A 23,570-nucleotide genomic window follows, 5' to 3' on the forward strand; every position below is an offset into this window, starting at 1 on the left:
GCCTAGCAACTTGAAATATCTTCCGGTTCCATGACTGTGTTCCCGCGATTGCGTAGTTAGTGTGCATGCGGCAAGGAGAAAGGTTCCGGATAGCACAGGTTCCGGGTGCTGTTTTCTGGACTGCAGCGAGGTGAGTCTGTTATGCGGCTTTGATTTCATAGTTTAGGCGTGACCCTTAACTTTAGTAAGGTAAAGTGGTGCTGGAAGTTTGGTTATTATTCTTCCTCCTACTGCTGAGACCTCTATGTTTGTGGATTTGAGCTCGTAAGCACTTTTACTTCCTACGAAAACTGGCATCGAATTTAGACATTTAACCGATTGGAATAGCCATGATGTGTTGTATTGACTAGTAACTCACAGTCACATGGTCTCTTCCTGTTACATACATAAGATAAACTGTTTAGAGAACAATGGGTTTTAGTACTGACAGGGAACAAACACCAGTCATGTCTGTGTGGTACGGATTTGCAGGATAAAAACCTTTCATAAACAAGTGTTGCTGGCAATAAACAAAGTATTGCTGAACAGAAAGATACAGTGTATCCATGATTATAAAGTATATACTTTTTTATGTTGTGACACAATTAATAGACTGCAGTTCTAGTTTTTGGACTCTACATTGTCATTCATTTACATTGCCCAATATATATATATATATATATATATATATATATATATATATATAATATATATATATATATATATATTCATATATATATATATATATATATATATATATTCATATATATATATATATATATATTCATATATATATATATATATATATATATATATATATATTCATATATATATATTCATATATATATATATATATATTCATATATATATTTATATATATATATAGAAGAAGAATTGAAGATCGGTCGCTCACCGAATAAATTGATTTATTTATACATAAGACCTGTGAGTGCGATCTTCAATTCTTCTTCTACATCCATTTCCTACAAGGACTGCACCCAGGCACCATTCGTGACTTTTTCGTGAGTGCTGGCTTCTTCTCCTCACAATATTTATATATTTATATATATATATATATTCATATATATATATATATATTCATATATATATATATATATATTCATATATATATTCATATATATATATATATATATTCATATATATATATATATATATTCATATATATATATATATATATATATATATATATATATATATATATATATATATATATATATGAATATATATATATATATATATATATATATATTATGTCGGTACAAAAAAAAACATTTCATATCCTGGGTATAATTCTGTTGATGGCGGTGCGTTGGTCAAAGCTTAATGTTACAATCCAGTAAGTGGACCCGCACTCGTTCATATTGGTGAAATAAATGTGCTTTTATTCACAGGTTCATTTCCAATGTTTTGGTCCTCTCTGGGACCTTTTTCAAGGATAAAAAGGTCCCAGAGAGGACCAAAACGTTGGAAATGAACCTGTGAATAAAAGCACATTTATTTCACTAATATGAACGAGTGCGGGTCCATTTACTGGATAATATATATATATATATATCTTGCATATTGTTCTCCATATTCCCTTTTTGATTCTGATCAATTACATCTTGATGTAGGGAATAGCATGAGATTTACATTTTATTAAAAGCTTCTTTCAGTAGCAGCTACAGATTGTAAGAGCATATAAATATAGAAAGAGTTTGTATGAGTCATGATTGTAACTGGAAAAAAAATTGCTTTGGCCTGTGCGTCATTCTAAGTGATGCGAAACTCAGAACAGAATAAATGTCCTTAATGAACAGCAGTAAAACAAATGAGTTTTTACAAATGAAAGGTAAGGTGATATCCTGGAGGTAATGTTCTACGGTGGTCCAATTTTTGAATCCTGGAACCGCAACCCAGATTTTTACTCAACTCAAACTGCAACTGATTTATCAGAAACCCAATTTAGGTCCCGCTGACCACCATTAAAAAGGAAGCGCTGTTACTGCTAACTGGAAGCGACGTAATCAGAAGTGGGTGAATGTTTAAAAAAGAAAAATATGTACAGGAGTAAAAGTTGCTATAAATAAGACCCATGACCTGACCTGCTACCCACCAACCTGCATCTATACCTCTGAAAGTCCTACCCACAACCTGCAGGGTACCTGTTGTTTTGCAGGTAACCTGGGGTACCTGCTTTACCAACAAATTTTAGTTCCATATTGCTAGTATTATCAGCTATTCAGTTACCTGACAAGGATGCATATGGTTTCGGGATCCAACAATAATAAATGTATTTTAGTAGAACTATCCCTCCAGCAGCATTATGTTCACAATTCTACCAATATAAATGGTTGTAAATTAACGGGGAAGTCTGGATGATGTTAGCTGTCTGTACTCTACCCACTAACTAATTCCTTATGACTGCTCTCCAGTTTTTCACTTTTGCCACCCCTTTTACATAAAGGTCAGTTTGCTGTTCAGTTTGGCAGCAATAGATAGTTGTATTTGTGTGAATGAACCAGTGCTAAAAGCTCAGGGTAGACAAAAATAAAGACATAGAAAAATAGTAGTATATACAGCAAAAGAAAAATTGGAGCTGCAAACACCTACGGATTTACTGTCTATACGCTCATTTTAAGTGTACACGTGAGTGCAATTCTTTTATTATAAGATATTTATTAAAGGTTTTTACACAATGTTGAGCCCATAACATCTATTCTTTCAATGCCAATTACTACTCCTAAACGTCTGAGTATAAAATCTGCACACACAGAAGGTGCCATTGTCTCTGAAAAAAACACTGGTTAAAGGGCAAGCTAGTCCTGCAGGTGATGGATAATAGGCACGCTGCTTAAGAAATATAAGTTAATCGCACAGAAGGGTGCAATTGTCGAATTAAGAAATACTATACTATATACTACTATTTTTCTATTTCTTTATTTTTGTCTACCCTGAGCTTTTAGTGCTGGTTCATTCACACAAATACAATTATTGCCTATCTGGAGGAGAACAGATTATCGGAACCGGCAAAAGGGGGTCAACTACAGAACCTTGGATTTTCCTTTTTTATGTTCTCATTTCAGCAATAGATAGTTATCAAGGTAGAATGGAAAATTATATTTGATTTAAACAGTTTTCTCTTTCCTTGTAAGAAGATGTTTCAGTGCCTTGAGCCAGAGAGGAATGAGGAGGCAGGACTGGTTTATGTGCGAGAGAAAGGAAAGCTATCCGTTATTGGGTCACATAGCTCTGAGCTCAGGACTCGACCATGCCGTCTTTTTTCTAAAGGATTCTCAGTGGAACTATGCGGGAAGCAAGAAGATACCTCAAAACACAGACAGAAACCTTTCATATTTACATATACTAAGGAAGGAAGCTTACGCTATTCTGCCAAGTCACTTTTTACCCTGACACTTGAGCTAATCTCTGACAATATCCAGTATGTAGACTCCCTGATGGGATTTCCTGACCAGATTGCAGAGAAACTCTTCACTGCTGCAGAAGCCAAGCAGAAATTCTATGCGCCTTGCAGTGGGTTGATGGCCCTGCGCAAATTCACTGAAGCTTATGGAGACCTGGTGTTGTCATCATTATGTCTACGTGGCAGGTAATACATTAATGATCATGAGTTTTGATCTGAGACGTTTGGTGTTTATTCAGTGTCAGTTTAGGTTGATTGTATTATGTTTTTTACAAGTTACAATAGCAAGATAATGAAGCTCAGCAACAATCGAAATGTAAGCATAAAAACACACCGTTTTCACTTCCAGTACAACCAAATATGTTAGAGGGTTATACATTAATTGCAATGTAAGTTAAATTAAGTGTCAGATCCTTATCCTTAAAAGCTTATTAAAAAGCTAATTCCAGTATTTAATAGTTGAAATCTTAACCAAGGATCAAACAGTCTACCCAGTGTTATAAAAATGGAGCTTAACCAAAACCTTCACCAAAAGAGTATAAATTGCACAAAGATTTTGTTTTGTTGAAACTAAGGAGTTATTTATTAAAGGACGAGTTGTGTTTTCTCAAAATATTCGAGCTTTTCAAGGGTAGTTTCACTAAAAACACCTTATTGGGGGGAAAAACTCAAATTTTTCAAGATTTATAATACCCGAAGCTGCTAAGAGTCCAAATGTGAAAATACTTCAGCTGAAACCTGTCGAGGTCATGTAGAAGTCAATGGCAAAGGTCCCTTTAACCATTTGAAGATGTTTTTTGCTTTCATGATTTGTGTTTTTTTTATGCTGTTTTGCTTTCGAAATCGACTTGATAAATTAGAGGTATTCAAGGTTTTTTAGCCTATAAACTCGATAAATTTGAGCTATTTGTTTTTTTCCCCGATTGCATTCGATCAAGTTTTTTACATTTAGATTTTTTTCATAAATAAGCATTCGAGTTGTGAGTTTATTCGAGGTAGTAAAAACCTCATAAACTCGAACTTTGATAAATAACCCCTTTAGTGTAAGTATATTCTAGCCATAAAGCTGTTTGGGTATTTCTGATTTTAAGAATATGTTAAAATTTAGGTCTAGGTGCTCCAGGCACAAACCTGCAGCAGAAGGAGAATGGTTAATGCAAACTTCTCAGGGTGGTATAGCAACATTACTAGACCAGGAGAATTAAGGATGCTATATCTGTATTATAAATAATTTTTTGAAATACCATTAGTTTAGCAAAAATAATAAAGGTGTAGTATTACTCTTGAGGTATGTGCAAAGGGTCATCTGCCAAGACTTTCCCAGCTGATCTATTATACCGTAGAAAGTCACTGTGCACTTGCACGTAACATGTGCAATTTTGCTTGAGTTCAGTGTGATAGGTTCAGATCCCAGTTTTAGCAAATTCAGGTTCTGATTGCTGTGCCTCCTTTCCTTGAATAATGGAGCTGAATGTGCACTAAGCAGTTACACCTAACAGGGTGTAGAAAACTGACTTTACATTAGGTCTGAACATTTTCCAAGTCGTAAGTATGTAACTAAAAGGCTCAACATAACAGATTATGCGTTGTAAACATTGTGCTTTTGTGCAGATACCTTCTGGTCTCTGAGAGATTAGAGGAGATAAAATCTTTCCAATGCCTCCATTCCCTGGATTTATCATGCTGTAAACTGGGGGATGAACACGAGCTGCTGGCGCACCTTAGTTCTGATCCGATGAGCAGGTACCACTTCTATTAACTCTTTCTTCACATTCTTTCAGTTTCAAAAAATGGGGTGTATCATTTTTTACAATAACTTGTAAACTTTGCCTGGTTGCTAGATCTGATGAAAATGTGATACATAACTAATACTAAAGGGTGGCTTTTAGTATTACCACTGTGTGGTTGTTTAAAACATTGTTTCCTTTGTAATTTTACAAAGTTGAGAAAGTGTTGTTATTGCCCAAAACATGTAGTGTGGATGCACAATAAATATTTAATTAGCAGTTATTCTGCTCTCAGCTTGTGTATCTCATATCATACACTTGAAATTACTATAGCGGTTGCCATCAGTTTGGTTGTATCCTGATCCATAAGCTGGATTCATCATCATCATCATCATTTATTTATATAGCGCTGTCAAGATACACAGTCATTTATCCAATCATTTGGTTACATAGGTCAAGTGACGCTACAGCTGACATTCTTAAGTTGGCTAAAAATCTGACATTTACATGAACAGCCTTCCCACAAGCCAGGTGATTTGGCCATCCGCATGATAACCTAATAGCATTGGTTTATTCATCCAGCCCATCAATCTGAACAAGCTGCCACTAGTCTCACATCTGCCTTGGCCCCATACACTTGCCTAAAATGGGACATTTTCATTTTAAACAGAATAAATGTGTTCTTCAAGGTCTTCTCAAATAATTGTCTATTGAAACTGACCTCCTTTGATGTCATATTACCTCAACAGGCCAAATGGCAGAGCTCACCGTCCAGACACATGTGGCCCCTCAAAGAATCAGTCTGCAATCCTACTAAAATGGCACTTTCTACATCATACTTAAAGTTAGAGTTAAGCCCCTTATTAAAAGCAATACATTTTTAGCATGACGGCAAATAATCCAGCAAGAGCTGCTGTTCATAGTGGTGTCATTAGTGTTTCTATATTCTTTTTAATGAGATTTTGTCTTTGTGCCTTTGCAGCCTGACTGAGTTGTACTTAAAAGATAACTGCTTGTCCAACATTGGAATACAGAAAATGACAGCTTCAGTGCGGGTTTTAGGGAGAGGCTTGGATAAACTTAAAGTGCTGGACCTGTCTTGTAAGTCTCAAGTAACTGTGATTTACTTTCATTGTGTCGTGAACAACACAGGCCCTTGGGCAGAAAGTCTTTGTGAGCAAGGCCAATGAAATACCTGTGTGTGTATATGTGTGTTTGTATATATATATGTATGTATGTATGTATGTATATTTGTGTATATATATCTTCTTGGGCAGCACCACCTTCCTTTTAGCTACCTTGTAGCTGCCCTTTGCACGGAAATACAATGTATATAAAAATAGAACAAACACCCAGCACCAAGGGTCTTGATGTGAAAAATATTGATATATTGTTACATAGTATGTAAAACCGACATTTCGGTCCCCATTGGGACCTTTTACATACCATGTAACAATATATCATTATCTTTCACATCAAGACCCTTGGTACTGGCTGTTTGTTCTCTCTCTCTCTCTCACTGTGCACTGTTTTCCCTGAAGAAAGTTCCTGTGAGGAACTGAAACGTCGGATTCAATAAACCTGCTTTGTTTGACACTTTAACTTGACTTGAAATCCTTGGAGTGCTGTCGCTTTCTATCCATTTTGACTTTGATTAGCACCCAGGTTTTCCTCATTTCATGTTGTGCGGATCATATGTGTGTGTGTATGTATATGTATATGTATATATATATGTATATGTGTATATGTATATGTATATGTATATATATATATATATATATATATATATATATATATATATATATATATATATGTCCGACATTAGAAATCACGAGGTCCCGTACAACAAAATGTTCAGGCCCCCCTGGGCCCCGTCCACCTCAGATCCCGCCCACTCCACACTACAGTTAAAAGACCACATAGACATCAGTGCTAAAAAATCTAGCCCCCCACACACACACACACACACAAGTTATAAAAAGCTATTGATGGTCAGGTCCCCTTATAAGTTAAAAAAACTGTGGTGCCAGGGCCCCCCATAAATTTTTTTTTGGTGGTCGGAGCCCCCTACAAGTTAAAAAAAAAATTGGTGATCAAGGCGCCCCTTTAACTTAAAAAAAAATAAAAAAAAACATTGGCGCCAGGGCCCCCCATAAAAGTTTTTTTTTAAAAAAAAAAACATTGGTGATCATGGGCCCACCTGCATGTAAAAAAAAAATGATGGCCTGCCCCCCCCCCCACAAGTTATAAAAAATAAAAAGCAATTGCTGATCAGGGGCCCCTGCAAGTATAAAAAAAATTGGCCAGATCCCCCAAATTTTTTTAAAAAATTGGTGGTCAGGGTGCCCCTACAAGTTAAAAAAAGAAAAAAGAAATTAGTGATCAGGGGCCCCCCTGCAAGTTAAAAAAAAAATTGGTGCTCTGGGCCCCCCTATAAGTTAAAAAAAAAACATAGGCGCCAGGGCCCCCCATAAAAGTTTTTTTTTTAAAAAAAAAAAAAACATTGGTGATCAGGGGCCCACCTGCAAGTAGAAAAAAAAAATTATGGCCTGCCCCCCCCCACAAGTTATAAAAAGCCATTGGTGATCAGGGGGCCCCCTGCAAGTATAAAAAAAAAATTGGCCAGATCCCCCCAAATGTTTAAATACAATTGCTAACCAGGATTTTGTGTCTAAGGGGGGGGGGCGGCGGCCATGCTTCACTTACTTGATTATCCGGGCCCCCTGTCTTCAGCGTGCTGCACAGCTCTGTGCATGAAGCGTTTCTCCTATTAAGATTTCCTGTACCCTCGTGGTCCTTTAAGAATAAGTCCCGGTAAAGCTGTACAGGGATTGGATAAGGGGATCCAATCCCAATGCCGATTTACCGGGACTTATTCTTAAAGGACCAATGAGGTTAATTTGGTATTTATTATATAAAGGCATCAATGTTTCGGTTCTCTGTCTAGGACCTTTGTCAAGATGCAAAACCAGAATTCTACCAGATTTTTCAATTTAAGCACAGCACCAAGAATGAATGGAGTTTATTAAATGAAGGAGAGCGTGTGCTGACTTAATTGGTTAAATATATATATATATATATATATATATATATATATATTTTTTTTTTATATATATATATATATATATATTTTTTTTATATATATATATATATATATATATATATATATATATATATATATATATATATATATATATATATATATATATTATATACTGTATATTCAAGATTATTTCTATATGTGATCTTTTTTTTTTTTTTTTTTTTTTTTGACCAGCTAACCCAGGTATAACAGACAGAGGAGTTTGTTTCCTATTTGGTTTTAAACTGCTTAAATTTTTGGACCTTTCTGATACAAGTATACAGGTGAGATATTACATATACATTTTCCATCTTTTCTTTGCAAATATAAAGGAAAGGACCCTGATACTATGCTTCGGGTCCTGGAGATGGTACTTCTGCATTACTTATGAAATTCTATTTGAGATGTTGGTGTTCTAATCAGTGTAAGTATTCTGATATATATATATATTTTTTCTGTGTGTGTCTGTAGGATCCCAGTGGAACATTAAAGAAGATTGAGACAAAGATTGGCTTAGTTCTTAGCAAGAAATCAATATTTCAATTTGATCATACAAACTGCAGGACTCAGGGATGGGCAGAACAGGTATTTGATAAGTTGCACAATGATTCTTCCTATGATCTAGTTAGTTTAGACCTGATATGTGTAGGCCTGCATTTTGTGAATCAAGGCTTTCTTGCAATCTAATTCTGTATTACAGTTTGTTGCAATTGTCTGTATAATATTTTAACTCTTGTTTCAGCTATTGGAGCAATGGGAAAGCTATATCTTATCAGCCATTAAACCAAAGGATACACTGAAATCACGGAATGCAGCACAGCAATTCTGTGAGTACACAATGTGTCACACGTTTCCAATGTGTATCCACAACAGTTCTGCTAAATACACATTTTTTGTAAATATTTGGGTTGCAGGTTATGTAAGGTCATACCATTCTCATTTTACAGTTGTCATTCACTATAATAAATGTTCAGCTTATTCATCTTAAGGAAAGCTCGCTTTGTACAGGTTGCATAGTAACTGATGTTTTCACACTGTGAAATGCGTAAATGGTTGCATAGTATGAACAAAAATCAGTTTGCCTCACTAAAACAAAATTGAACAGTTGTTCCTAGATAAATAAAATGATGGATTTCCCATATACCATGTCTTTGTTACTGGTGCCTGCTCATCCTAAAATGACAATCTGTGCAGGTAGCGGGGAAATAACATAGGGAAAGTATTTACACAGGCTGCATAGAGTATGTATTATTATTTGGGAAAACCTACAGCTGTGCACTGATTCAAGGAAATGACTTGCTGAGTTGATGTCATTGCTGGAGCTGGCCTTTAATCCCCTGTTCTTTAAACAGATGGAAAAGAAAAAAAGCAAATCCCTTCGGATTCAGGGACATTCACCTTGCCAGCACCAGTGGTACAAAAACAAACACATCTGCAGTTTTTCAGGCCAAAGGAACAGAAGGATCCAGATTCTTCCAACTCTGAGAAAAGACGACATTCAACCAAGAGAACTGGTGCAGATTGTGTGCAAGAAGATTGTAGCATTGCTCCTTCCACTAAGCGCCCACGTGTTACACTTACTTCTTCAGACTGGGACTTGCTAAACAGTTACTGAGCATATTGTGGTGCTTTATTGTATGTGGATATATTACCAAATGAAGCAAGGCTGTTTAGCAAAGGCCATGACCTCACAGTAGCACCTATTTGTTGCTCGCTTTGTGCTGCTATTTAATAGAAACATCGTACTTGATTCATTTTGTATTTACTTAAATAATGAAGATTATTTATCTTTTTCACACAAAAAGGTTGTTTTATTTTTTTTTACATGGGATGGCGCTTCCTTCATTGCATGCTGAGCAAAATTTATGTGGACTCAATGTGAGATTCTGCAGTAAAGTTCAACATTTTCAATCAGTATTATCATAATTAAATGGGATGAATTGAGACCTGTTCTGTCCCGTAGTGTGAGTGGCAAACCCTGAGAGAGTTGTAGTTCATGCGGTTAAGAGCAGTACAGCAGGAAGGGATTAATAAACTGTGTAGGTTAGAGGTTGTTAAAAGAAAAGCATTTGGTTACAAAGCAACGTTTCTGTTTACCTTTATAAACAACAGCCAAAGAAAGCAGGATGTTTGCTACATCTTGGCAGTATATGTTTATTTGCGCAAACTGCAATGTTGGTCACATAGAAATGCTATTGTAAGGAAATAATCCAGTATTTATATAACTAAGGAAATATATGTGGATTTAATGTAAAGCTGGGTACACATAACGTCAGGCAATCTGGTTGACATATTCTGCTGTTCATGCCAGGAAATAAACAGACTTTGGAACCCATTTAGCACCAAATGCACTATCCTGACTTTAGTGTGACGGTTGAAATTGGCCAGAATTAGTCCGTTTTGCCATCTAAAATTAGATTGGTTGGATAGCCCAAGCTGAAGGTTAGCTTGGACAGATTATGCCTATTTGCTCCTAAATACTCCTGAAATCCCATCTTGGAAGTCTGTTAGAGCAGATGTGGGGTGAGTGCTTCTTGTTCCAGGTAAACTTGGAACTATGGGGCAGATTTACTAAAGGGCAAAGTTGCCATCACTAGCGGAAATTTGCCAGAAATCCAAACCGTAGGGACGAACTAAAGTGCGAATCTTTTGCCAGAGTTTCCTTCAAACAGCTTAGTCCTGGTGAAATGATAAGATGAAGCTACATCCTCCTCAATCGTATATCAGCGACATCATATCCTGTATACCGAAAAGTTGTTTTTATTCTTAAAATGATAAAAGCTGGCATTTTCATATTTTAAAGTGGGATTGTATTTAAAAGTTGACTGTTAAAAATGTTGGTTTTAACATTTTTTTAACCATTTGAGGGGCATGCCATGTTTGTTTAAGGGTGGGCTTGTGTTTGGGACAATAGAGGATCTCTTTTGCCTTTATTTGTTTCCTTGGACATTTTTAATAATAAGTGGCCACTTCAAGCATTTGCTTTTTGATCTCTAATAAAGACATTTATATTACCTATATGTGCCTTCCCTATGCAAATTGACCTAAGAGTAAGTGTACTAACGAAGTTCCGCTAGGCAGAAATGAACGTTAGTGAAATTTCATTATGAAATGCACGCGCTGACTAATTTACGCTAGGGAAACTTCGCTAGCGTTCAGCTGCCGAGACGCAACTTTGCATTTTAGTGAATTAGCATAGTGGTAGCTAAGTCTTAACAGGTGAAAATTCACCCTTTAGTGAATTTGCCACTATGGCTAAATGACTGATACATAAGATTTTATATTGCTGCACCCTTGTAACAAGTTAAGGGGAACCCTGGTTAAATGTTCTGCCTCAAAAGGGGACTTGAAGTGAATAGAGCTGGCCATAGACGCAAAGATCGTACCATCGGACTTCCCCATCTCCTGACCTGCCACTAACCAGATCAAATAAAGTAGTAAAAGAACAGATCAGCGATGTTCTGCCAGTGACAGCAATCGTACGAAAGTTATGTCTGACCAAAGCTGGTGACAGTCTCCCACTGAAAATCGTACGATCTGCAATACATGCAGAGATATTATCGGCAGCCGACAGAAATCGTTTAACCTGTCCGATCGACCAAACGACCGATCTCAGCCGGACGAAAAATGTCGGGACTCTCCACACACGGTCCAAAAATTGTACGATCAGATTTTTGCGTCTATGGCCAGTTTAAGGCCTAATTCACACTAACAGTGTTTGTTTAATTACTATGCTAAAATAGTGCAGCACCCTCCCTTGCACACACCTCAAGTATAAACGAGATGTCTATCCTGCAAGCATTTTATTTTGCCAAAAAAACTGTTTTTGGATGGACATCCTTTTTTTAATGTAGTTAAATCGAAACTGCTGTGTTTCTGATCTATTCGTCATAGTGTAACTATTTTAAAGCAATAAAATGACAGTTACTTTTAGCCACAGCTCCAAAAATTCACAAGTCCCCTGTGGGGTTGAGGCTTTATATTTTCATGTTGCCCAGCTAGCCTCCATCTTCTGTTATCATCTCTATGTGAGCAATGCATTTCCTTTTTGTAGGAAAAATATACACTTTGTACACTTTGCTAAGATCATTGTTGCATAGCAGGAATATCCATCCAGCTAGTGCTAGTCTTATTCACACTAACAGTCTGTTATTTTGAATATTTTTTTTATTTATCATTAACAAATGAACTCAAATTTTGTATTTGTAGCTGATTCTTCTCAAAAGCTGATGTGATAATATATTCAACATAATTCAACAGATGTGGCATATGAACTATATCAAATGTGCAATAAAGTGCTGATATTCGTGAAGGTTTAACAAATATATATTTTCTACTTATCACTGCACTCTCTGAACAATATCAAATCCATATTATATAATAGTATAAAAGGCAGATCTACCATGTGTTCTTTGTCACTCAAAAATTTCCTGAAGTGCCCTGAGCTTATATTGTGGCTCAGCAAAGATGGCCATAGAGGCCATCGGGTTTCATTGCTTTTCTACTTTCTTAACTAAGGGTATTTTTATATGATGGTACCCCTGGAGAGGCCCCCGCCCCCCAAATACTGCCCTGTTTGGCCTTACCTGTTCTGAAAAAAGCAGGGTTGATTGGCACAATTGTGTGCTGCTTAAAGAAACCGTAACATCAAAAAATGAAAGTGTTTTAAAGTAATAAAAATATAATGCTTTGTGGCCGTGCACTGGTAAAACTGCTGTGTTTGCTTCAGAAACACTACTTTAATATATAAATAAGCTTCTATTGTGCAGTGGGGGCAGCCATTCAACAAAAGGCTCAGTGTTTGTAAAGCAAACAGATCAGTTTTACCAGTGCAGGGCAACAGTACATGATATTTTCATTACTTTAAAAACAATGTAATTTTTTGGTGTTACTGTTCCTTTAATCACACACCTGGAGCCAATCCCGACCAGGCTTTAGCTGCACATGTTCTATGTTGGTGATCACTTGGAAGAGGATATTAGGCAGAGCATGGTGTTCTCTGCCAACCCCACTACACCAGCAGGTAAGGCAAATGAGAGGTACAGTGATTCAGAAGGGGGGGGAGGGTGGTCTAACTTCTAAAAATGCTCACACAAAAAAAACTGTCTCCACCTGTACGTTGCTTTTGTAATTCCAGAAGATCGATAGGTAGCTTTGCTGGGTGCATGTGATGGGCAAATATCAGGTGAATGGGTGTAAAGAATCCTAAAGAATCAAATGTAATGATGAACGATAAAGAATTTTATCGATTGGGGAGTTTAAAGTGTGCCTGACTCTCTCTCAACTTGATGCCAATTCCCTAACACTGTCCCTATTCTAATCCCTAACCTAAACCAGTCTTTGCGCATTGCTGGCTTCACCACCCACACTGGCTGTGGGATTTGGTTTGATCAGGATTGGGGTTGGGATGGATGTCCCTAATACTAACCTAACACTGTCCCTATTCTTAGTCAGTACAGGATGGCACGGTCACACACCCAGACTGACTGACAGTCAATCCACGGCAACATGGGGACTACCAGATTGACCTCCCGTTACATGTCATCACATTGCATGCAGGAGGATGATCCTACATCTATCCCACATCTACTGTATATATAGCGTCCTATTTGTATTTATACCCCTCAATTGCTTGAGACTTTTTATAACATTGGCAATTTAAGTCCACAGTGTTGTGCAATATCATCCCTGCAACTTCCTTGCTTTCTAAGGTGATATCGGGTTTATCCGAACATTCAGCCCTAAGACCAAACAATCAGATTGCATTGAAGAGAATGGGTCATAGGACTGCATTAAATAGCGGATGCAGTCCTCAATCACAGGCAAAAATCAAACCTGCCTGATTTTTGGCCTGATAGCGATCGTGGGGACCCGTTGGAAGCACCCACACAGGGGCAGATAAGATGCCGAATCGGTCTAAAGGATCAATATTGGCAGATTTAATTTGCCCGTGTATGGCCACCATAACTCAAAGCAGAAATTAGCCTATTTCCCTCTTTGTTGCAGAATTTCCCAACATGCAAATATGCAAATGTTGGGTAAATTCCAGTAACACAAACCGCTCTACTGCTGTCAGTGAAGGAACACTTATGTGATCAGTGCTGGCTGCAGGCTTAACTTCCTTAAATGTTTTCCCTTACCTTTAGACTATACTAGTGAATGCAGTGCCCACTGGACAATCACGTATTTTGCTTGTTTCAGGTTTGCACATTAAAGCACATTGAAGTTAACTTTTATTATGATGAAGACGGTGATATTCTGAGGCAATTTGCAGTCGGCCTTCATTTTTATTTTGTGTTGTTTTTGAAGTCTTTGCCTTCCTCCAGCCTGCAGATTTATAGGGAATGTCAACCCAAAAAATATGATTTTTCCTATTAAAGGAAAACTTAATTCTAAGCAGCTTTGCAATATAGATTCATTACAAAATTTCTATGGTTATTTGTATAAGTATTGCTACCGAAAGCAGTTTGTCAGTCCTTTTCTATTCTGCCCTGATGGCTCAAACTGTTGATACAATTTAAAGGTGGCCATAAACGGAGAGATCCGCTCGTTTGGCAATGTCGCCAAATGAGCAGAGCTCTCCCCGATATGCCCACCGATATGCCGCAATATCGGGCTGATCCGATTGTGGGCCCTAGGGCAAAACAAGCAGATCTCTCCCCGATATCTCCCTGATATGCCCTGGGCAACGGGCGGTCGGATTTTTAGTCCCGTCCAATCTTCATCTGGCCGACTTTCGGCCAGATATCGATCGGGGAAGCCCCATACACTGGCCAATAAGCTGCCGACTTGGTCTGTCGGCAGCTTTTATGGGCCTGTGTATGGCCACCTTTAGACAAGCAGCTGATTAACAGACCTGTTTGCTGAGAAACTAACACATTTGCAACATTGTTTAAAAAGTAACAACCAGGAGTTAAGCAAATGCTGCTTTCAATAGCAATTGTTTTTACAAATAACTTAAAAAAGCACTGCTTTTTTTTTATAAATGTATTAAAATAGAATTATGTTTTCTTTTATTAGGCAATTTTTTTATTTTGGGGTTGACTTTTAAATTGTAGCGTTTGCTGGGGCCACTGACACCAGATACAGAAAGTGGAACAATTCTTGGGTTAGAGTTTTCTTTTATGTTATTAATATTACCATCTTTCTGTTCAGACCTTTAACTATTATTCATCTGCCATTTAAACCACTGACTACTTGCTAAAGTAAGTGAAACCAGGAAGCAGTTTAAATTTCAAAGTGAGGCACTGCAAAATAAAGTTAAAAAAAAATAAATAAAATCAAAGATACATTGACAGCTGTTTTAAGCACATGAGGCTTTTTGTACCCCCAACGGCCTGTCACCATAAGTGCTATAAGTGCATAATGCTCAATTATTGGAGATGACTTTTGTATTAAACCTTTTCACACTGCAAATGTGAAAACCCCACCTGACCCCAAATCTTACTCCTTTTCTTGCAATCCTGATGGTGGAGCCTTACTATGGACCTAGTGGATGTAGGGAGGGGCTACCTCTCAAATAAAAGTGATTGGTTCAAGATGATTCACATATACTTTTAAAATCTCTGTCCTCTTCGTGCAACCTAATGACAACCTACACCCTTGACTATAACACATAAGGTTTACACTTTAGGTTAAAAGGCCTTAGCACAAAGATGACCCTTTTGGATCTGCAGTTGTTGATGACTACTGCTGCCAGTGCTGATGACTGAGAATGCTGGGAAATGCTGATGAGACAAGAGTTTGGCACTCATACATAAAATAAGAAATTAAATAATTATTCACTATATAAATGCAAGAGATTCTGCTTATATTAAGCCTGCATATAATATTATGTATAAAGAAACAAGTATAAAAAAAGATATATATGTAGGGTATGCCACTGATCTCGGCTTTCACTTGTGACAGACATACTCATCAGACCAGTCTGTGCAGTCTTGGACTCCATTCTGGCACCGACTTATGGGGATACAGTTGCAGTACTGGGAAAGAACAGGAGTACAAGTCCACCATTGAGACCCACAGGCAGGGCAGGATGCATCTAAAGTGGTAGGATAGAGAGCAGAGTCTGAACTGAGGTATTGGTCTCATGTAATCTGTGGAACTAAAAGCCTTGAAAAATGCTACCACTCATTCTACCCTGCCATGTGCACTTTTAGGGCAAGCAGCAAAACAAATTACCTAATTTCCCCTAGGTCTCTCCTGGTAATAGTTGCCCGGTGCTGGCTAGAGGGGTCGGCGCCTCTCCCAGAAATATCTGCAAAGAAGATTAGCCAAACAACACAGGCTGGTGTAGCAGGGTTGTCTGATGAAGGGGCACGCCCCCGAAACGTTACATCACTTGACGAAATAAACGTGCAGGGGAGATCCCCGCTACACCAGCCTGTGTTGTTTGGCTAATCTTCTTTGCACACTTTTAGGGCAAGGCCAGACGTGGCGTTTTTGCAGCATTTTTACGTTGCGTTTTTAAAAAAGAACAGCCAGGCGTAAATACGCATAAACTGCGCTACCACTGAAACTGATGGAAATGCACTATAGCAATTAACACAGGGCACTTGCAAGCTGAAATCCGCCACTGGATGCCAGTATTGGCGTTTTTTAGCAGAAACGCCAATACGTCAAGAAACTACCAAATCAATAGACTCTATGGGATCTGCACGTTTGAAACCACAATTTACGTAAATATGCAGCGTATTTTAAATATTCAGAACAAAGAGAAGTGCATGTTGGGAAAAGAATCCTACGCGCTGAAAAACGCATGAAAAACGCATGTTGACGGTCGGCATGTGGTTTCAGTGGCGTATTTACGCCTGGCTGTTCTTTTTAAAAAACGCAACGTAAAAACGCTGCAAAAACGGCCCGTCTGGCCTTGCCCTTATATCTGCAACAGATGTATTACTTGAAACCTTACGCAGGACTTTAGAGCTCACACTATGTAAAAAGGTTGTGGCTATTGTACTATGTATTGATTAGTATCTTAGATTGCTTCAGTCAAGATTCCTCTTGTAAAAGTACATGTGATTTACTAGTGCCATTTAACTGAAATGGTATTCAAAGGGCTTGCCCTGGCCTTACAGAACTATTCAAAGACTGACTGTAATTCCAAAACTCCTTTTCAGTGAACACTAAGGAGACTTTCCATGTTCATTATATTCTGTCTATATGCTTTTTGAGCTTTTCTTTGCTTCCACAGAAAATGAACAGAAAAAAACATGGACTTACGTGATTGTGACTCATCTGAACAATCTCCACAATTATTTATGTTATTGCACTTAAGATTGCTATAAATCCAGTTAGTTGGATTTCCACAGCGGAAGATTAAGTATCCAGGTAGATTTTTAGGTAAATTACCTGTGGAGACAGAATAATACCAGAGAATAAGAATATCCTATTCAGACAACAGCTGGACCAAGTGTTCTAGAGTGAGTGCAAATGAGAGGCTTTTATAATGTCATTAGAGTAATGTGACAGTTTTCCCATTATATATATATGTGAATGTGGCAGCACTCACTGGCATAGAAAAATAGTAGATTTATTGAACCTTCAAATGTACTCCTGCATTAACATGTTTCAGTTATCCTTGAACCGTTGTCAGAATGACTTCAAGGAGAACCAAATGGTGTTGATGTGGGGGACCATGTGAAGTTTCAATTAATCTACTATATTTATATGTCCGTGAGTGCTTCCAGTTTCTGCTATTGTCTGATTTGGTTTGGGAAAGCACCTGGGAAGTGTTTCTGTACAGCATTGTATAGCATGAGGGTATGCCATACAAGTATAGATTTGGTTGGCCATTGTGGATGATTTATGCCAGAAGGATAATTCCTGCATCTGGACTAAGAATGGTTGTATGAAAATTTGATGAATTTGTATAGCAAGCTGCTGGCAGTCTGCTAGGCTAGGAACTCATACTGGGGATGAGGGTTATTGCCTGTCACGTCTGTAAAAACCTGAATGCAGTCCATTTGTTTGTTGCAGTGATGTCCACAGTTTAGACTTGCCTAATTTAGCTCAGTCAGTGGAGGCATAGTTACAGCAGCTATCAACAAGGAAAGAGAATACGTAGAGTGAGACAAAGCCAAAATCTGATTAAAGGAATTGTTCAGCTGCCGTGCTCTGCTACCTTCTCTGCGTGTGTGCAAGCGCACAGTGTTCTTCGGGCCCCGGGCCCTTCTTCAGGCCATTCGCAGCAAGAAGAGAAACCACAGAGTGTGGATCTGGGCTGGCAGGGCCCACAAGAGTGGGGGGGCCACCGTTTTTTTTCCTGGTGTCCTTCCAGCCCAGTCTGACCCTGCGCATGGGTCATATCTGTGGCTTTTTTATCTGAGCTGAATGCTAAGGATCAATTGCAAACTCACTGAACAGTTATGTCCCATGGCCCCCCTTAAAGTCGATCACTCCAGCCTTTATACATTACATTTTTGCCTAACTAACTATATTAGAAACATTTTTTATTTTGCACATCCTATTTACACAGTTTTTATTTTCACACTGAACTGTTCCTTTAAAGGCAGGGAATGCCAGGGCGACAGGAAAGCCCAGACTGTGGGTAGTGGTAGTTCCCATTGCAAGCCAAGTCTGTGGCTTGAACTCCACACTGAAGATTTCCTTGCAGGGGAGCACAGTCCAGTGTAATTATACCATTGGCGGGGTGCCTACCAAACTGGCAGACATCCCATGCCCTCATAGCTTTTGTGCAATGCAGAAATGTTTGTAATACCCCATTGTGGTTTCTTCACAAAATTAATATATCCCCTGCATAGTGTTGGGGTATGAGAGGCCCAAAGCACCAGGTCTTGAATTGAAATCCACCAAAGGATACAAGATATACGTGACAGACTACAAGATACTACTGGGTACTTGTGTATATATATATATAATACACAAAAGCCATGAATATCCTGTAAATTATATCCTTATAAACGGTGAGTTCTGATGTCATCAGTTATAAACGGTGAGTTCTGATGTCAATTCAGTCACATGACTCATTGAAATTTGTGTATTATAATAAATAAAGTACCCCCAGTTGTAAAATATGAGGATATTAGAAGTTACCTCGGAGTTCCATGACCTGTATAAAAACACTCGGCCTTCGGCCTCGTACTTTTATATGGTCATGAAACTCCTCGGTAACTTATAATATCCTTATATTTTACAAAAGGGGGCACTTTATTCACTATATATATATATATATATATATATATATATATATATATATATATATATATATATATATATATATATATATATATATATATATATATATATATATATATATATATAAAACTGTGGATTCAGATCCACAAAGCATGATTTCAATTCAGACTATCTTTGAAAGGTGCAGGGTCCAGCTATATATGCGCTTATATACTATATTATAATACTTGACTTACTGCATATAGAGGAAGCCTCGTCTTCCCCATTACCACAATCACTGGCTGAGTTACAGACTTGGGAAGGCAACAGGCATGTGATTCTGTCATCACAAAGGAATCCGGTGTAGTTATTTGATGTTACACATAAGCGACTCTCTGAGAAAAGAGATGGGGAGTTTTGTCAGACATCAGAAGTGCATGTTAATCAATGTCTTATTAATGTATTACATTATTATTGTAGTAGAGTGAACATTTCTACATATACAAAACAACTATGGGTAGGTGGCTTACAATGACAGCACAGGTGTCTCACAGTCTCTATTCACTGCCTCATCATTCACACAATAGGCAAATAATTACCGGACTCCTGTATATTTACAGTATGTAAGGAAATATTATAATGTGTCATTTAACACTACAAATTAAAGGAGTTGTTCACCTTTAAATTAACTTTTAGTATGATGTAGAGAGTGATATTCTGAGACAATTTGCAATTGGTATTCATTTTTTCTTATTTGTTTTTGAGTTATTTAGCATTTTATTCAGCAGCTCTCCAGTTTGCAGTTTCAGCAATCTGGTTGCTAGGGTCCAAAGTACCCTAGCAACCATACATTGATTTGAATAAGAGACTGGAATATGAGTAGGAGAGGGCCTGAATACAAAGATGAGTAATAAAAAGTAGCAATAACAATACATTTGTAGCCTTACAGAGCATTTGTTTTTTTTAGATGGGGTCAATGACTCCCACTTAAAAACTGGACAGAGTCAGAAGAAGAAGGCAAATAATTCAAAAACTATAAAAAGAAAAAATGGAAACTATTTGAAAAGTTGCCTATAATTAGCCATTTTATAACATACTAAAAGTGGACTTAAAGGTGAACCACCCCTTTAATTTCTCATTATTCCCTATCCATTATAAAGGGTGTTCTGTATTGTTACCTGGGGTTTTTGATGGGAGGGCGAGCACAACTGCAAGAGCAATTGCCAATGCGATTCCCAGCAGCACAAGCAGAACTCCCACAGTAATAAATACACATCGGCGAGTGCAGCAAGACCATTTGGAGCAGCAATCTGTGGAACCGAATTAAGAGACAGCTTTCTTTACACCTGTTCTTTGGTTTGTTCCCAAGGAATTCTTCTTAGCAACGCTATTCATTCTGTCAGTTATACATCAGATAGAGGGCCATGTCCCAAATGTAGATAATATTTAGAAAATGTATCTAACTTTATCACTCAGAGGTATTTCACAATAGATAAAGGGAAACTTTGTTTCATCCAGTGAATGCACACAAGTCTTTTATTATATCTTGAAGTTAAAATGCTAGAAATCTCTGTAGGTCACATTGTAAAGTGGCCAGTATAGATGCCTGGAAAATTAATGTCTTCTGCAAAGCAATGAAAAAAAATGTCCTGTGCCACAATTCTACTGTAGTTTACTTTCCCTTGCTACTCTATATGTCAGCATTACCCCATAGGCAGGATTCATTTCTCAACTTCACACTTGAAAATCCCTGCCCAAAATAAACTCCTAAGGCTGAGGCAAAGAATCTATGTAATTTAACCCTAAAGCAGAAGTGGAGGAAATATGCAGAAAAGAAAACGACAATTATAGTTACAGGGGAATTATTGGGTTGCAGCTTTTTGTTTGAATATTTATGTTTGTTCCTAATTGGATACAAGCGGAACCAAAGAAGGAGAATTGCATTCTCTGCAGTGGAGAGTCTGAACACATTACAGCAATACAAAAAGCAACTTATATTATTTATCATATATCTTTTATCATTTGCAATTAATTTGCTAGCATGCCATTGAGCCAGGGGTAGTGCTTGGGTTCTCTGCTGAGGATAACCACCACATGTCTATCATATATAATCAGTTTTCATTTCACACATCCTTGTCAGAGTACTACTGATGTGAATGACACTCTACTCTTGATGTATACTGTATATAACTAACTTTTTTTTGCTTATTTCCCCCCACGATTTCCCCTTTTCTGAATTATGGCACACACACTGTTTAACTCTTTTGCCACCAGTGCCACCATCAGAAACTTTTAGGGCTTTATATGTAGGAAATATTGGGACTCCTGTTACTTACTGACCAGTACTAAATTATGCCTTTGAGGGGCGGAGGTTTACAATGATAATAGGTCTTAATTTTTTTGTGTCCTCTCTGTGCCACTGGTATGTACCCTGGCTGCAAGACATTAAGCTGAGCAGGGATGCTGATCAGAAATACAGGCTTAAAGGCCCCAGGGACATTGGTGAAGTGGGTGATGACATAGAACATCATAGGGAAAATAAAGCATGAGTAAAATAATGAAAACATTACAATGCAAAGGGAAATAAACATTGAAGGTATATTGACTTTATAAAAACTTTACCTTTTTCTTGATTTGAGAGCATTGTAACTGTGGAACCAGCATCGAAGCTTCGCCTCTATGAAAGGAGGCAACAGAAGGAACATTTTTATACAATAAGTTTTATGGTGAATTGCAATGTGTGGAGTGAAAACAGACTGAGAAAAGGTGTGACTGGGAGAAAATGAAGAATAATGAGGAATAGTAATAGGAGGATGAATAGTGTAAAAGTGATGGAGTGTGTGAGAGCAGGCAGTGATGGGAGATTAAATTAATAAGGTATTGTGTGATGGGGAAGTGTGTGAGGACAAGTAGTGAGGAGTGGGAAAAGCTGATTAAAGCAAACAGTGTGTGTGTGTGTACTGTCAAATTGAGGAGTGGATATATAAGGGAAGATAGTTAATGGTGGAGTTAATAGATGAGAGCTCATGGCTGAGTCATTGTTAAAGGAACAGTAACACCAAAAAATCAAAGTGTTTAAAAGTAATGAAAATATCATGTAGTGTTGCCCTGCACTGGTAAAAACTGATCTGTTTGCTTCACAAACACTACTATAGTTCATATAAACGAGCTGCTGAGTAGAAATGTCTCATAGAAATTGAACAAATATCTACTGTACCTCTAACATAGACCTCTGCAGTTTAACAAAGCTAACTATATTTGAAATGTATAGGGCGACATTTACTAATGTCCCAAATGCATGTAGTACAACACCCAGGGGCAAAAGTGCCCCTTTAGTGCTCAATTACTCAGCACTAACAGCTGCACTCTGCACATCATGCCAGATTAAAAATCCATTCCTTACTTGCTCTGGAATGGCAACGGTAGCAAAAAAAATGGCATTTATTAGCCTATATTTAGTGTCAATTAATAAGGGTTGCAAAGCTTGTACTAGGTCAACTTTCAGACATAGGATGTAGGTGATTGGTAATTGCTAAATGCTAATTGGCTGTGATGAGTTACTGTACCTGGGGTTTCCACATTTATTATATAACCCCGTTGTCTAAACCAGAATTTAAAATAAACAACTCAAGCCTGAGATATCCATTGTGCCATTGGCTGTGATACTATTAATGTACAGTACAAATTTCAATCACAGTTAACATCAAATATCGACTTTGCTGTGTTGATTATATATAGTTATTAAAGTGTGCATATTTCTTGCTGCTTCATGAAAAATGCTGCCCTGACACTATAATTCAATTTCAATATGGAATCTCACCTTTGGCTGTGTCCGGTTCATATTTCTGGGTGTTCAAACCTCCTTTTTATTCCAAAGTATATAAGTTAGGTTAGAAGTCTGGCTCTGAGAGTAGGTATGAAGTTTCTAACCTCACCTTCACGTTGCCTGGTTACAAGAGAAACACCCACAGGAGGGTGCTGAAACCAATAGTTGCTAATGTACGCAGTCACCTTATAAGATTTCAGTGTGAAAGTTCTGTGCTAATTAAAAGTGCAGTTTTTAAGGGGGCTATTTATCAGAATCTGAATTTATTGGATTTTTTAAAATAAAAAAGTCCAACCAAACTAGAATCATTGATTTGACCTTATTTATTATTTAAAAAGCACAATTTCATCGGATCAGGGAAAAACTCAATAAAATCAAGTGAAAAGCAGATTTTTT

General features: G+C 37.5%; 2 protein-coding genes across 3 annotated transcripts; one reads left to right on the plus strand and one right to left on the minus strand.

The window, feature by feature from the left end:
- Positions 1 to 12: 12 nt before the first annotated feature.
- lrrc42.L (leucine rich repeat containing 42 L homeolog) lies at positions 13 to 12,539 on the plus strand. 2 transcript variants are annotated; one of them, XM_041590479.1, is made up of 8 exons: positions 13 to 130; positions 3,135 to 3,589; positions 5,015 to 5,146; positions 6,113 to 6,231; positions 8,408 to 8,496; positions 8,684 to 8,797; positions 8,955 to 9,039; positions 9,565 to 10,212. In XM_041590479.1, the coding sequence occupies exons 2-8, from the start codon at positions 3,138 to 3,140 to the stop codon at positions 9,825 to 9,827; spliced, it is 1,254 nt and encodes a 417-aa protein (XP_041446413.1). In that variant the 5' UTR covers positions 13 to 130; positions 3,135 to 3,137; the 3' UTR covers positions 9,828 to 10,212. The 2 variants fall into 2 exon arrangements, with proteins under 2 accessions (XP_041446413.1, XP_041446412.1); XM_041590478.1 differs by having other exon boundaries at positions 16 to 130; positions 3,138 to 3,589; positions 9,565 to 12,539.
- A 3,462-nt stretch (positions 12,540 to 16,001) lies between these two features.
- ldlrad1.L (low density lipoprotein receptor class A domain containing 1 L homeolog) lies at positions 16,002 to 23,356 on the minus strand. The gene is made up of 6 exons (XM_018258459.2): positions 23,169 to 23,356; positions 21,971 to 22,025; positions 20,527 to 20,658; positions 19,606 to 19,743; positions 17,435 to 17,563; positions 16,002 to 16,253 (listed from the first exon to the last, which is right to left on the minus strand). Exons 1-6 carry the CDS (start codon positions 23,187 to 23,189, stop codon positions 16,108 to 16,110), a joined length of 621 nt encoding a protein of 206 aa, XP_018113948.1. The 5' UTR covers positions 23,190 to 23,356; the 3' UTR covers positions 16,002 to 16,107.
- Positions 23,357 to 23,570: the final 214 nt, after the last annotated feature.

Source organism: Xenopus laevis, chromosome 4L (genome assembly GCF_017654675.1).
Source record: "Xenopus laevis strain J_2021 chromosome 4L, Xenopus_laevis_v10.1, whole genome shotgun sequence".
Taxonomy (NCBI): Eukaryota; Metazoa; Chordata; class Amphibia; order Anura; family Pipidae; genus Xenopus; species Xenopus laevis.

Bases quoted from the DNA above. Each gene is read 5' to 3' on its own strand.
- lrrc42.L (XM_041590479.1), top strand. From the start codon at position 3,138: ATGTTTCAGTGCCTTGAGCCAGAGAGGAATGAGGAGGCAGGACTGGTT. The intron at 5,147-6,112 runs GTACCACTTCTA...GTGCCTTTGCAG, and splicing joins AGTTCTGATCCGATGAGCAG to CCTGACTGAGTTGTACTTAA. The intron at 8,798-8,954 runs GTATTTGATAAG...CTCTTGTTTCAG, and splicing joins CTCAGGGATGGGCAGAACAG to CTATTGGAGCAATGGGAAAG.
- ldlrad1.L (XM_018258459.2), bottom strand. From the start codon at position 23,189: ATGAACCGGACACAGCCAAAG. The intron at 20,659-21,970 runs GTAAAGTTTTTA...TCGGTTCCACAG, and splicing joins GCTCTCAAATCAAGAAAAAG to ATTGCTGCTCCAAATGGTCT. The intron at 19,744-20,526 runs GTAACAATACAG...CTCTTTTCTCAG, and splicing joins CCTCCCATCAAAAACCCCAG to AGAGTCGCTTATGTGTAACA.